The sequence below is a fragment of the Strigops habroptila genome (assembly GCF_004027225.2).
Source record: "Strigops habroptila isolate Jane chromosome 13 unlocalized genomic scaffold, bStrHab1.2.pri S16, whole genome shotgun sequence".
Taxonomy (NCBI): Eukaryota; Metazoa; Chordata; class Aves; order Psittaciformes; family Psittacidae; genus Strigops; species Strigops habroptila.
The window spans coordinates 2,203,668-2,217,498 of NW_022651054.1; the positions used below are offsets into that span (position 1 = coordinate 2,203,668).

The window sequence follows — 13,831 nt, forward strand, 5'->3', positions numbered from 1 at the left end:
AACAGCCGGGACCTGAGCTTTCACCCACCTGGAAATCCAGGCACAGAGGGACGTATCCTGCATCCCTGCAGCGGAGAGGCTGGCAGAGCACAACGCAGGGGCTGAACCTTCCTATGAGCAGGTTTTCCAGCCAGGCCCAGGCATTGCTGGCAGCGAGGAAGGTGAAGCAAGTCGATTTCTGCTGCAGGACAGGGCTCCCGCTCGCTGATGCTCTGTGTTTCGGGATGGATTTGCAAACAGAGCAAGGCGCTTGCCCTGCAGCGCTGGTCCTGTGCTGTGTGCTCTGGCCCCGACGCATCCCTCCGTTGCTTCACATCTGGGCCGGGGTTATACGAGGGGAAGGAGAGGCTTTTGTTTTGCTCCTGCAGCATTCCAGCCAGCGCCTGTTGTGGTTTAGGGCGTGGGTTTGACTGGGGGGGGCAACTGGGAAAAGGGCTTGTTTGTTGAAAATGAGCCGAGCGGGACACTGAGGGCTGCACAGCCTCACCCAGCGCCTGGGGCAGGATTGGTCCCACCTGAGCCCCTCCTGGGACACATTTCCCCCACCTGCAGCAGCCATCCCCCCCATATCTGCCTGTACCAGCACCCATGGATGTGCTGCCCGCAGCCTCCTCCATCACGCTTTTGCTCTGCAGACCAGGCCCAGGGTCAGTTCATGGGCTCAACTCCCCTTACTCCTCTCCAGGTCTCCCCACTCTGCCCAGGATGCTGCCAGGTACCCCGTGGGCACCAAAAGTATCGCGCTGATGCTTGTGAAGCAGTGACACAGTGCAAGCAGCTGCCTGCTCATGTTGCCAGTGGCGTTGGGATGTGGCAATGGTTCTGATAGGGATGGCTAAGGTGGCCCTGGGGCATCGCCAAGGTGGGCTGGACCCCTGGTCCGCTTTGCCTGGAGTAGAGCAGGGTTGCTGGTGTTGTCTCCTGCTGCCCCTAGAAACAAGGAGAAAATGAGGCTATTGCTTGTGAGTTGGTTTTGGTGCCCCAGGTTGGGGTTTCTCAGCTTTTTGGTGTCCGCTTGGCAAAACCTGGGTGTTTGGGCCACCCCTGGGTGATGGCCCCGGCTCTGTCTTCCAGTGCGCTGTGCGGAGCTGCAGATCCAGCTGACGGAGGCTGTGTCCACGCTGGGTGGCCAGAAGGAGCTCATCGCCAAGCTGGAGCACGACCTCAGCACCATCCAAGCCCTGTCCGCTGTGCATCGCCCGGATGCAGAGGTAACCCCGACCCACGGTGCTGGGCTCCAGCAGTGGGCACGGACCTCTCAAAGTGGCCCCAGGGGTTGACTGTCACTGGTGGAGGGGTCAGCAGCAGGCACGGGGGGTGTTTCATCACCTTGTATTTACTGCCTTTTTCTCCTCCTTTTTCTTTCTTCCTCACGACCTACCCAGCAGAGGGCTGCATCGTGCCCATGCAATGGGGATGGTGCTGGCATGGGAAGGGTTGGTATTAGTGGCATCCAGGGACTGTCCAGCCCTTCTCCTTCCAGGACAAAGGATGGGATCGGGGGGTTGAACACCAGCCTGTGTTGTCTCAGCCTTGATCCTTGCAGAGTGCCTGCCTGGCAGCAATGCTTCCCACGGGGCTGTGGGTGCCAGGGTGGTTGCAGGACCCAGAAGGGGTTTGCTTTGACCAGACACCTTCGGGTGGGTGGGAAATGCTTAATCCCCTCTGCTTGTGCTGCGCAGGGTGCGGCGGAGCCCGGCCTGGAGAAGATTCCTGAGCCCATCAAGGAGGCCACGGCGCTGTTCTATGGTGAGAGCTGGAGCTTTGGGCGCTGGTGGAGACCATGCTGGTGCCATGGGCAGGGTGGTCACCTCCGGGGATGGTGGCATGAGGATGCTCTGACGCAGGCACAGACATTGCCTCTCAGTGTGTCCTTCACTGGGGCCAGTGATGGGCTTTCCATGGTTTGCCACTCCTCTGGCTGCTCCCGAAGTGGTGCAGTGGGCACATGCCAAGCCCCTAGGCTGAACCAAACACCCTGTGCTTTAACGCCTGTTCTTTCCACACCAAACCCCTTCCAGAGCCAGAGAGATAAACATTTCCTTTACATTGGCTCCTGCGTCAGGTCTGCAGGAGAAAATGAATCAAACAAATAACAACGCTCGGCTCCTCTGGAAGAAACCCCATTTCCTTCTCTTTTTATTCTTTTTTTTTTTTTGTTGTTGTTTTCTTTTTGTTTCGAAAGGTTTTAAGAACACAGGATAAACAATATCACAGCAACAGCCCCAAACAACCTACAGCCACCCATCCTGTGCTATGAATAGCTCCTCTGTGTGTCTATTGAGTCACAGCCTCAGGGACATAGTTCTCCTTGGCCATGGATGCCTCCTCCCACTGCTGGGAAGGCAGAGCCGGGAGGGATGGCCACAGGCCCCCCGGCATCTACAGAGCCCAACTGTAGGGGGCAGGCATGTGGGGCACCCACAGAATGGGGCACAAAATGGTGATGCTGTGGGTGAGCAGCCCCTGTCCTGCTGGGCTGGCTGGAAGAGGAGAAAGTACAAATAGGGGTGACTGTTCTGCAAGGAAGGGAGGAGAAGAGAACATGATGGAGGGGCTGATGGTGGCACTGGGTCTCTTAGGGCTGCAGCTGCTGCAGAAGCTACAGGGGAGGGACTGGTAGGATTGGGGTCATGGGAAGGCAGCCACAGGTTGTACCACATGCAATGGATGTTCCGTGGGGAGCGAACCTGTCCATTCCCAGGATAAGTGCCCCAAAATGAAAACAAAACCATCAAAACTAGGCCATGCTGCAATAGCAAAGTGCCAGGACAGAAATCTGGTGCTGGGCATCACCTATACATGGTGCCCTCCGGAACAATGCCACCAACATGGCAATCCACTGTGGAATCCAATGCTGGGTCATCTCTCATGCCAAGTGTTGTCCACAGGTCACCCGCCATCCCCTGGCACCGCATTCCCCGAGGGGCAGGTGGACTCGCTCCTCTCCATCATCTCCAGCCAGAGGGAACGCTTTCGGGCCAGGAACCAGGAGCTGGAGGGGGTACGTTGGGTGCAGAGTGGCGGTGGGGCTGCAGAACCATGGTCTGGGGCTGGCTTTAGTGACCTGCGGGGAGTTTAGGATCAGCACCCTGCAAGCAAGAGAACAACCCAAAGCCTCCCGCAGCCCATTGGCGATGCTCCAATTCAAGGGCAGCTCCAAATCCTTGTCACCTTGCAGATGTGCTTGGCCATCTGGCACAGCATTTGGGGGCACTGGTTAAAAGGCACATAGGGAATGTGGTTTGGGGTAAAAACCCAATAGCTCCACAAATTGAAGTACAGCTCAAAATAACCTCTTGGAAGCCAGCAGGTTGGCTTTGCATCTCTCATGGAGGCCAGGTCTCAGCCCAAAGCCACCCACAGACACCTTCGCTGCCCTTCTTCAGCCATGGAGGGATCAGGTTTGTCAATGGTTCAGGACTGGGCGCCCTGTTTGGTAGCAGATGGGACAATTTGGGAGCAATTTTAATTCAAAGCCTGAGGATTTTAATCACTGAGAGGGGACTGAACCCTGGCTGGATGCACCAGATCAACCCTGGCCTCGCTGCTGACGGCCCCCTTGCTCCCCCATGCAGGAGAACCGCATGATGCAGCACACGGTGCATGCCCTGCAGAGCGAGCTGGACAACCTGAGAGCTGACAACATCAAGCTCTATGAGAAGATCAAGTTCCTGCAGAGCTACCCTGGCCGGGTGAGTGGCTGCCTGTCTGTCTGTCTGTCTGTCTGTGCGGGTTCACACTGACAGTCACACCCCAAACACAGAGCATCACCCTGTGTGTGCAGGATCAGTGGGGAAACTGCACATTACCCACATGGATCTTGCATGGAAGTTAGTTAGACAATTGGAGCTACTAGGGGTGGAAAAGGGTTCAGTGCTGTCTAGAGGAGCAGGTACCCAACCTCTCTGCCAATTTATAACTGTGCTGGAGGACGTCTGACATCTTTGATGCCAGAAGAATGGCATCAAAGATGTCCTATTCCCCTATGAAAGACCTACTACAAACCCCTTTGATGCTCACTGCCAGCAGCGTAATGCTCCAGCAGACAAATCCTCAATGCTTCTGCCTGACCAGGCAGCAAGTGGTTAAATCAGGACCTTCTGTAACAAATCCCTGCAGTTAGAGCCTGGAAAATGATTCATCCTGTCATACCTGTGCTCATTCCCACCACCCTGACTTTCTTGTGGCCAGCAGAGAGAGATTGCTGCCCGGCTTCCCACTCCCATGGGCAGAAACCTGCCCAGAAACAGTCCCAGTAACACCAGGAGGAGGCTGCGGAAGGGAGCCAGGCTTTGCTGCAGGCTGCTCTACTCGTGCTGTCCCCCTCAGGGTTTCATCCCTGCACATTCCTGGAGTTTTTTCCACCTGGGGAGCTCACAATTGCAACCACTTCCTTGGTGGGAGCTGGGCTACCGTGACCTCGGGCTTTCCTTATAACTGCCAAAGTGACAATAACAGGGGCTGGGACATTAGTTTGAATGCCAGCTCCTTGCTCTGCCTGCCCTGGATCCCCCTGGAGCTGCTGCCTTTCCATGCTGGCTGAGTCTGGTTTATTGATGGATATTTGAATAGGGGATGGGAAACTCCTGCAGCAGCAAAGGACCTTATTTGGTTCTTGTATCTATGTCTCAGTGATGACGCAGGGTCAGCCCCTGTGACATTTTTACCCGTTTCTCCCGCGGAAGATCATACCCATGTTTATCTGCTGCCACAAGGCAACCCCTGAATGCCATTCGCATGAGCTAAAGAGCAAAAGCCTTCGCCGCAGCAGCAGCAGCACGGGGGGAATTGCATAATTCCCACCTAAGCGGGCATGTGACACGTTAAAAATAATCATCAAAGATCATTCCATAAGGCCAGGCCGTAGTGAATCCATGGCCCCTAAAGCGGGAGCTGCTCTCATCGCTGGCTCCTGCTGACCCACGGATCAGATTGCGGCGTGTAAGGGCATATTTGCTAAAGGTCTGCGTGCGGCCGGGTTTACCCGTGGTGACACCGGCCACCCTGCTGCCATGGCCGGGCAGGACAACCAGCAGCACAAGGAACGGGGCCAGAAGGACCTCGGTAAATGTCAGGCATCACCGCACTGGTAGGGCAGAGCTGGAGGAGGCGCGGTGCTGGGGGAGATGGGGATTAGCACCGGAGCCCTTCAGTAGGGACGTGCAGCCCGTGTAGCTGGGAGCCAAGGCTTGCACCAGGCTGTGACCATGGTTGGTGACACCACGTTGCTTTTTCCAAGCTGGTTTTGGGTAGGAATGATGTGGAATCTCTAATTCTCATGACCTGCAAAGGTAGTGTTGGAGAAAGGAGGAGCAGGGATGTGCAGGCTGCGTGAGCTCAGGGCTCGCTGCTGCTGTTCCTCCTCTGTCCCAGGAGAAGTTTAAAACTAAGCCTGTCTGAACCGACCTAAATCCTTCACTTCTTACAAGGAGTTTTCTTCACTCTCCTTGCCCTTTGCCCAGCTAACAACAGCTTTATGTTTAAACAACGATTTTCACCTCATAAACCACTGTCTCCCTCCTACTTGGCCCAGCAGCGAAGGAGTTCAGAGAGGGATTTGCCCTAGCCCAGGTGTTTCCAGGTGAGCTCTCTGGGGTGACACAATGTCTATTATTTCATGGAAAGGGCAAAAAATAGGGAGACATGGATGGAATCCCCATGAAAGAAAGGACTTTGTTAAGTAGCTCTGGTTGTGCTTCTCTTTGAAAGGGGCAGATGCTGTCTGCTCCATGGGTCAGCTCTGGGCTGTGCTGCTCTATCGTTTGGGAGATCGTTTCATTCCAAATGAGCTGCTATGGGGCACCAGGGGGGCTCTGGCCCTGTGCTGGGTGTCCATACATTGCTTGCACTGAGGGGATAGGTGCGAGCAGCTACACCAGCACTGGTGCCCGCAGATCTCACCTTGTCTTTGCTGCTGCAGGGTGGCAGCAGGGACGACACTGAGCAGCGCTACTCCTCCCAGTATGAAGAGCGCCTGGACCCGTTCTCCTCCTTCAGCAGGAAGGTATGAACCCCTCCAGCACCTTCCCTCCATGCCAGCCCCTCCGTGGCCTCCTGCAGCAGGGGTATTCAGCATCACAGAGCACGGCTTTGCCCAGTGTAGGGAGGGAAGAGGCTTTGCAACGTGGTGCAGTCGAGGAGCAGGAGCTCACTGTCTGGTTTTGCTCATTGTACCCACACGATGTCCCCTGTGGCTGTGTATATGGGCGACTGGGAGCAACCTGGGGCACAGAGCTCCTTCCCTGACTTGCACACCCCAAATCAGCCCTTTGAGCCTCAAAATCAGCTTCTTGTACTTTTACTTGCAGGAACGCCAGCGGAAGTACCTGAGCCTCAGTCCCTGGGATAAAGCCACGCTGAGCATGGTGAGTGAGCCGTGCCCGAGCGGGTGGTGGGAGGACTGTAGCACAGGGAATGCTGCTGCTGGGCTTGGCCCCAGGTGGGATGTAGACCACGATGGGGCTCGCTTTAGGAGAAATCACTTTCCTCCCTTGCTCTTTCCTTCCCCTTTCCCCCACTCCATCCCACAGCATCCCAGGGGGTCCTGCCCAGAGTGGGTGAACCAGCCTCAACCCAGCCAGGTCACTGCCATGTCAGGGCACAGCTTGGAAGCTCAGGGATGGTTTGTGTCTCAGAGGGTCATTGTGAACCACCATCTCCCTCAGGCCATGCCCACAGCTTCCCCGGGGCAGTGCTGGGAGCGGGATGCCATGGGCTGCAGGAAGCACCTCACAGCATCCTCGGGCATACAGGGGTTCCTTATCACGTTCTCCATAGAAACCTCTTCCTGAGCCTTGACCCTTCCTGCTCTGGTTCTTCCTTCCAGAAGGGCATCAGGAGAATACTGGGGAGCTGCTGGTGTCTGCAGCACAGAGGGTCCTTGCCTGGCCCTGAGCAGCATCCATCCTGCTGCTGCCATGGGTTTTGAGTACCATCTCTTAGTGGTGAATGCTACTTTTTGAGCTAAAAATGTGGTTATTGAGAAAATCTGACTTAACATTTGAATTTGTGACATGAGCAGCAGGTTCTGGCTGAGTTAACCCCCAGCTATCCGGCGCAACAGAGGTTAATGTGGGACCACTGCTCTGCAACAGCCACAGAATCCAGAAATATCTTGTAATAAAGGCAAAGTTGTCATTTGCATAAAAATCAAGCAAATGCCAACATGAATATGGATTGGGTGGCGTGCCAGCACCACGGAGAATTAATGAAAGGCATTTACAAAGAAACGGACTATGGGGAGTTATTCCTTGGGAATATTTAAGAACATAATCTTGTTTGTTACAGCAGCCTCCACTGTGGCCGTGAATAGCAAAGAAGATTTCAGCCTAGAAGGGGTTTGGTGGGAGCTCTGTGGGTTTTAATGCCAGCTTTGGAAAGCCCATGTGCTGGTTGGGGAATGTGCTTATGCCCATAATGAATCCCTAGCTTTTACAGAGGAATGGGAAGTTGCCATGTAGGAAGGTAGGATCTGTCCTTCACAAGCTGCTTTTCTAGGCTGTGGTTACTCCTGACTTTGGCTCTTTTGAAGGGATGGACGTGAAGGTTTTCCCGTCGGGACCCCAGTATCATGTGCCAGAAGAGCTTGGGCATCGTCAGGGACTGGCTGCTGTTCAGTGGCCTCTCCAAAATGAGGGGTTGGAGCACGACACAGCCTGGTCCCACAGTGTTTCTGGGCCCCAGTGAGCTCGGACATCCCTGCAGGCTGGCATGAGACTGGCAAAGGTGGAGGGTAAATCTTTTAGGATAGACCCTGCAGAGCCAGAGAAATGGGTGAACGTGCAGACTTCCCCTTAAATACAGCTATTTGTGAGAAGTAAGAAGGGCAGCAGGACAAGCTGTAGGGCCTCAGGGACCTGCCTGGACCACCAGGTCCAGCCATGAGCCTCCCCTGTGCAGCACAAGGGAAAGCAGCCTGTGTCTGGCACCCAGCTCCCCTAAAATCAACAGCTCAGCAGCGACTGGCATTCTTGAGGGCTTACATTTTCCAAGGTGCTCAGCCATCACTGGAGCCTGGCAGAGGGTGTACATGGCTCTCAGCAAGCTGCTCCTGCCAAAGCTGGGGGCTCCACACTGTACAGAGCCTTTAATCCCAATTCACCAGCTCTTTGCTGCCAGTGGATCCAGAGCCATGGAATGGGACTATGGTTGCTTTAGGCTGAGCTGGCTGGAGGCTCACCCCAGGGGTCCAGGAGGGATGCCAGGAGCTGGAGGAGCGCAGTGGTCACCCCTAAAACGTGTCAGGGTGCTCGGAAGTCTGCACCATCACTGTGGGTCTGGCTACGAAATCATCCTTTCAGTCATTCATAGAATCATAGAATGGTTTGGGTTGGAAAGGACCTTAAGCTCATCCAGTTCCAACCCCCTGCCATGGGCAGGGACATCTCACCCTAGACCATGTCACCCAAGGCTCTGTCCAGCCCGGCCTTGAACACTGCCAGGGATGGAGCATTCACCACTTCTTTGGGCAGCCTGTTGCTGGGATCCTGCGCTGGAGCTGGGGCGCAGGCAGGGCTGTGCTTGGGGAGCACCAGCGCAGTGTTTGCTCAGTGTTCCTGCCGAGGAGGCAGCGAGGGGACGCTGCAAAGCACAACTTCCTTGAGCTCATGAATTAACAATGCGTGAGACTTAATTACTGCTGGGGTTTCTCTGCGGAGCGGCGCCGAGCCGCAGGCAGGCACCAAGTCAGGGCTGGCTCTGGGGGAGCAAATAGAGCCAGTGGAGAGACCTGGGGCACAGGGGGCTCAAAATGACCACCCAGAGTTTTCAGTGGGGGGGAACCCCACAGTTCACAGCCCTGAATTCACTTTGATTTGGGCATTTTGGGGCTCAGGGCATAGGCGCTTGTGGCAGTCACCTTTGCTTGGAGATGGGCACAGATGGCAAAGCATCCCACCTCGCCTGCATGTTTACATAGGGTCCAGCAGAAACAGGGCCCCAGTCTCGGTCAGGGTCTCTTTGAGCCTGTGCATGGGAAGGGCTGGTTTCCACCGGCCCGCATTAAAATGGGATTTTTCCGTTCTGCTCTTGCTGCAGGGGCGGCTCATCCTGTCCAACAAGACCGCTCGTACCATTGCCTTCTTCTACACCCTGTTCCTGCACTGCCTCGTCTTCCTGGTAAGTGTGGGGGCCACAGCAGGGTGGGCACCCCAATAAAATGTCAGCAAGCATCCCATCCAGGGCCAATGTTTTCCTTTTGAAGCTATTATGCCAAGCAGCTGCATTGCAGCTGGTATATCTCTGGCTCTGGAGAGCATGAGCAGCATGGGGACACATACCTGCCAATAAATGTCCCCCTTGGCTCTATGGGGAGGGAATGGGCACCCTCGAGTGGGCACGGGCTTGCCTGAGGGCAGGAGATGGAAGCTGTTTGTGGCTTCATGTCATGCCTGAAAACAGGCCCTGGTGTCACCATGCTGGGAGCTCACACAGGGTTTAGCATATTTACATGCAGATCTGGTTCCTCAGCTCTGTGTGCAGGCATCAAGCCCCATGCTCAGCAGGCAGCACAGCACAGCTCTGATTGATTACTGTGATGCTAATGCCATAAGTAATGTTAGGAATAAATACGCCCCCCATCACCCCACATTGCCTGTTTATAGGCCATGTGCAATTCCACCTTCCTATTTCTGGGTATATCCCTTAACCTCCTGCACGGTGGAGCTCGGTCACGTTCGCTGCCTCCCCAGGTGATGAGCTCCAGCTCTGCATTCCGCTGTGCAAGCTCTGGTTCTCCCCATGTTTCTGCCTTGCCCTGTGGCTCTGTTTGTCTCTAGTTTCCAAGTTTCCCCCACTGTACATTAGGGCTGGAAGCAGAGAAGTAGAGGTTTGGGTAGGAATAGAGGCTTGAGCCAGCCTGAATCCCCTGGGAGTGGGTCATGGTGCAAACTCCTCCCACCTCCTTCCACAGTTTCTGGGAGTTTATTTATCATTTCAGGGAAAAAACATAATAAAAAACCCAGCAAAACCCAAACAAATCATAAATAATTAAATGATGCAATGAGATGAAAGACAAGTCAGAAAAATATTTCTCTCCTGATCTCAAAGTAAAACTGACTTTGTGTTATTTTGAGGAAAGGAGCAAAGAAAATAAAAAGTTAAAAGTCATTAAACTTTAAAGCTCTAACCTATAAAAATAAAAAGGTGAAATTTATAAATATTAGATGGCTGGAATGATCTTACTTCATGTAGACACAAAAGGGCCTGAAAGCCAGCACCCAGCTCCTCCAGCCCTGCAGTAGGAGCAATGTCTTTGCCCTAATTCCAGAGATAGCACAGCCTTCACCCCTGCCCAGGCGCTGCCTGCTACCTGTCGTGATTGCAGTTAGCCCTCATTTGGAGGCCGGTTGGTGGCTGCTTGTGGAGTTACAGTATTTCCCTAGTGATAAGATAACCACGGCTTACAAATCCCCAAGGCTTGAATGCATCAGCCTGGGATGAGAGGGCTTCTCCCTCTTCCCAAAACCCACCCACCTCCTCAGACCACAGCTTTGAAATGGAAACCGGGTGGCACAAAGGGAAAAAGAAGCCAAACCAAGCAGTGACCTTCCTTAAGCCTATTCCAAACCCACATCTCCATCCGTGTGCAGCCTCGGGCGCTCCCGCCTTACCCCCAAACCACAGCGGCAAAAATAACCCATGGAAAAGGTCACCCTGACTGTCCTGAGGGCATCCCCTTGGAACACACACTGGGTTTCTCCAATGCAAGGCTGCAAAACCAGTTTTACCCAGAGCACTGCTTTAGGTCTCTGCTTGATGCACAAAAGCCACAGGCGTCTGCAAATGCTGCTGCAGAGATTTTGCCCGTATCCATGGGGATGGGATACCAGGGATGAGATGGAATGGGATGGGATGGCGCAGTGGTGACAGAGGCTGCTGCAAGGGCAGGCAGCGATGGGCAGGGAAGAGCAGAGCTGATGGTGTTTCTTGCTTTGCAGGTGCTCTACAAAACAGCCTGGAGCGAGAGCGTGGGGAGGGACTGTGCTGCATACTGCGCTAAGAAGTGAGTGTGGGGATTGGCTGGGTCAGCCTGGTCCTGGGGCTTGGGAGCATCACCTGCCTGGGTCTGGTGGGCAGAGCATGGTGGTTTGCAGCAGATATTTTGAGCACCACTCGGTGCACCTCGATCCTGGAAATTAGGGCAGGTAATTGGGTTTTAAACCCTCAATCCGATGAGGACGAAGAGGGACAAAAAGTGCATGGGCCAGGGCAACCGCATGTCTTCAGCCATGTGGTTTCCAAATCCCTTCCAGTGAGTTCTTGCCCAGTAAGAAAGCCAAATGTGAACCTGGAGACCAGGATCAGACCCGTGTCCAAACTCCAGTTGCCCTGAGCAGCTCCAGGCGCTGCTGCCCATGGCTGGAGCAAAGCATGATGCTATTTATCACCACTAGTGCTCAGCCACCAAAGCGCTTCGGATGATGCTGTGAGTTAACATGCTCTGTCCTTTCCCCAGGTACGCCGACCACATCCACAAGTTCCACAAGAATGGGGATGAGGGTGACATGTGGCAGTGACGGCTGGAGACGACCCCGCTGGCTCCAGCCCCCCTTTCACCCCACAGCAGGATCTGTCCCTTCGCTCCCTGACAGCCTTTTCGCTATAGCTTTGCTTTCTGCTTTGTAGGATGGAGGCAATGATCCTCCCCTGCTCCCACACTTGGAAATCAAAAGCCTCAGCTAACAGAGAGTCATTCTGAGGGACATAGCGTTTCCAGCCCTCCCTCCCAGAGGAGGCTGCAGCAGTGCCTGTGTCCTCCTGATGTCCCAGAGAGCTCAGTCTTTACCAAAATACATGGGAAATGCAAGGGGTGCTCCTCTCAGGTGCAATCTCTCTTTCCATTCTGTTTTGAGCCCAGTGCAACACTGAGTGAACTAAATTTAGCCAGAAATAGCAGGGGAAACCGACCCCCTGAACTTGCATTTTCAAGTGTTGTGATATTTGGGCAGTCCTATTTTGCTCTGGTTCATTGAAGTGTCAGAAGGCAAGCAGTCCTGCCGGGCTCTGATGGAGCACCAGGTAAACGTCAACCATCCCCAAAGATGGGGTTGCTCAGCATGTTGCCTCCTCACATCCTCTCAGGTCCAGAGAAGCTGTTGCTTGCTCCTGTGCTGCATCTCAAGGGCTTTTCAGGACCTTCTGCAGTACTTCATACCAGGCTACCGAGCACCAACAAGACAACCCGGCTAGCTGGGGCTTAATGGGACTTAATGGGCATGAAAGGAGGTGGTGGTGGTGAGGACTGATCTCACAGGGATGCTCCAGACGCTCTCCTTGCTGAGGTGTTTCTGCTGAGCATTGGTTACTCTTCTGGGTGCAACAGCTTCGCCTAATCCCAAGCAGGATCTGCCTCACACAGGGCTTGCCCCATAGTTGATCTGCTCAACGTCTGACCCTTTTAGGAAACCACAAGTCAAATGAAGCAATTGCTGGTGGTGGGTTTGCTGCGTGATGAACACTTGGCTGCTAATTTGGGTTGATTTGGGAAGACAGAGGTTATAGGAGAGACTGATTATAAACAGCAGGTCCCAGCACCCCCTGTTCCTCCTTGGCTTGCTATGACTGCACGGTGCAGGAAGATCCTAGCTTGTTAGAGTGGTCCTCAATTAAAACTCCCTTCTGAAGACAGCAGAACAGTGTTGTTTCCAATTAATATTTCATTGCAGATTCAGATCTATTCACATCCACACTGCTGGGAAGGCAGGGCCTCTCATGGAGCGTGCAGGCAGCCATAGGCTTCACATCTGCTCCGGGCAGCCCAGCTTTATTGATAGGAGCTGCGGCCCACAGCAAAATGTGAAACACTCATAAACTGAAGGGATAAATCCCAAAGGACCAACCGGCATCTGTCCCACTTGGCACAGGGGAAACCAAGCCCATCCAGAAGGGAGGCACCGTGGGGTGAGATGCCGGCAAGGGGATGATGGTGCTGTATGCTGGGGACCTCTTCATAAATGAATCAACTTCAGATGTGGAGGAGATGAGCTTTTGCTGTCTGAAATCCATAACTCAGAAACGTGATCTGGGGAAGGGTGGGATGCTTGGTGAGGCTTTGTTGGGAAGGTTAAATTTGCTTTTTTTAGAAGCTGTATGTGGTGTCTTGGAATTGCAAAACTTCCGCAGCTATGCACACTTGTACTCTTCAGAAATGACTTAAAATAGATGTTAAGTTCTGCGGGACAAGTGATAAAATAAACTTAGACATGCATTGACCAGGTGCTTTTGTGCTTGCTTTCCTTTTTTCTTTCCACTTTTGATATTAAACAAGTGAGAAATGTCCTGCCTGAGTCCAAGGGCAGAGTGTGCAGCTAATTTTAGAAACCCATTACAGCAGCTAAAGGCAGTGATGTCTCGCAGTGCCGGGAAGGGCAGGACCTCTGTCCCTGCTTGCTGGAGCCGTCATCCCAGCTGCCAGTGAACACCAGCATCCCACAGGCCAGGCAAAAGGCTCCCATTGAAGAAAGGACAACGGGAGCAGAGGGGCTGGAGCCCAGGCAGCCTCCCAAAGCACAGATACTCCGTACATCCCCACGCAGCTGTTGGTAAAGGCACGCGGGTCGAATGGTGTAGGTTTGCCTGGCTAATTTAGGGGGGGCTGGTCATGATTCCCTCTTCCTAATCCTCCTTTTCGCTTGTTTTTCCAGCCCCAGGGGACCCCGGCAGCCCCAGACTGCTTTGCAGTCTCTGAGGTTGGGGTTTAGCCACATGGGCCCTCATCTCCAGCTGCCATTGCATGGACCTGCATCTCCTGATGCCATTGCATGGGCCTGCATCTCCTGATGCCATTGCATGGACCCCCACCTCCTGATGCCACTGCGTGGACCCACAT

At 54.0% G+C, this 13,831-nt stretch overlaps 1 protein-coding gene across 1 annotated transcript in view; it reads left to right on the forward strand.

Moving 5' to 3' along the window:
* Positions 1–13,219, forward strand: part of CUX1 (cut like homeobox 1) — a 273,385-nt gene extending 260,166 nt beyond the window's left edge. The window contains exons 15-23 of the mRNA XM_030472171.1: positions 1,075–1,211; positions 1,683–1,749; positions 2,892–3,004; positions 3,579–3,695; positions 5,924–6,007; positions 6,312–6,368; positions 9,040–9,120; positions 10,941–11,005; positions 11,459–13,219. Of these exons, the coding sequence (XP_030328031.1) occupies positions 1,075–1,211; positions 1,683–1,749; positions 2,892–3,004; positions 3,579–3,695; positions 5,924–6,007; positions 6,312–6,368; positions 9,040–9,120; positions 10,941–11,005; positions 11,459–11,519 (782 nt within the window). The 3' untranslated portion in view covers positions 11,520–13,219. The remainder of the gene's footprint in view (positions 1–1,074; positions 1,212–1,682; positions 1,750–2,891; positions 3,005–3,578; positions 3,696–5,923; positions 6,008–6,311; positions 6,369–9,039; positions 9,121–10,940; positions 11,006–11,458) is intronic.
* The last annotated feature ends 612 nt before the right edge of the window (positions 13,220–13,831 follow it).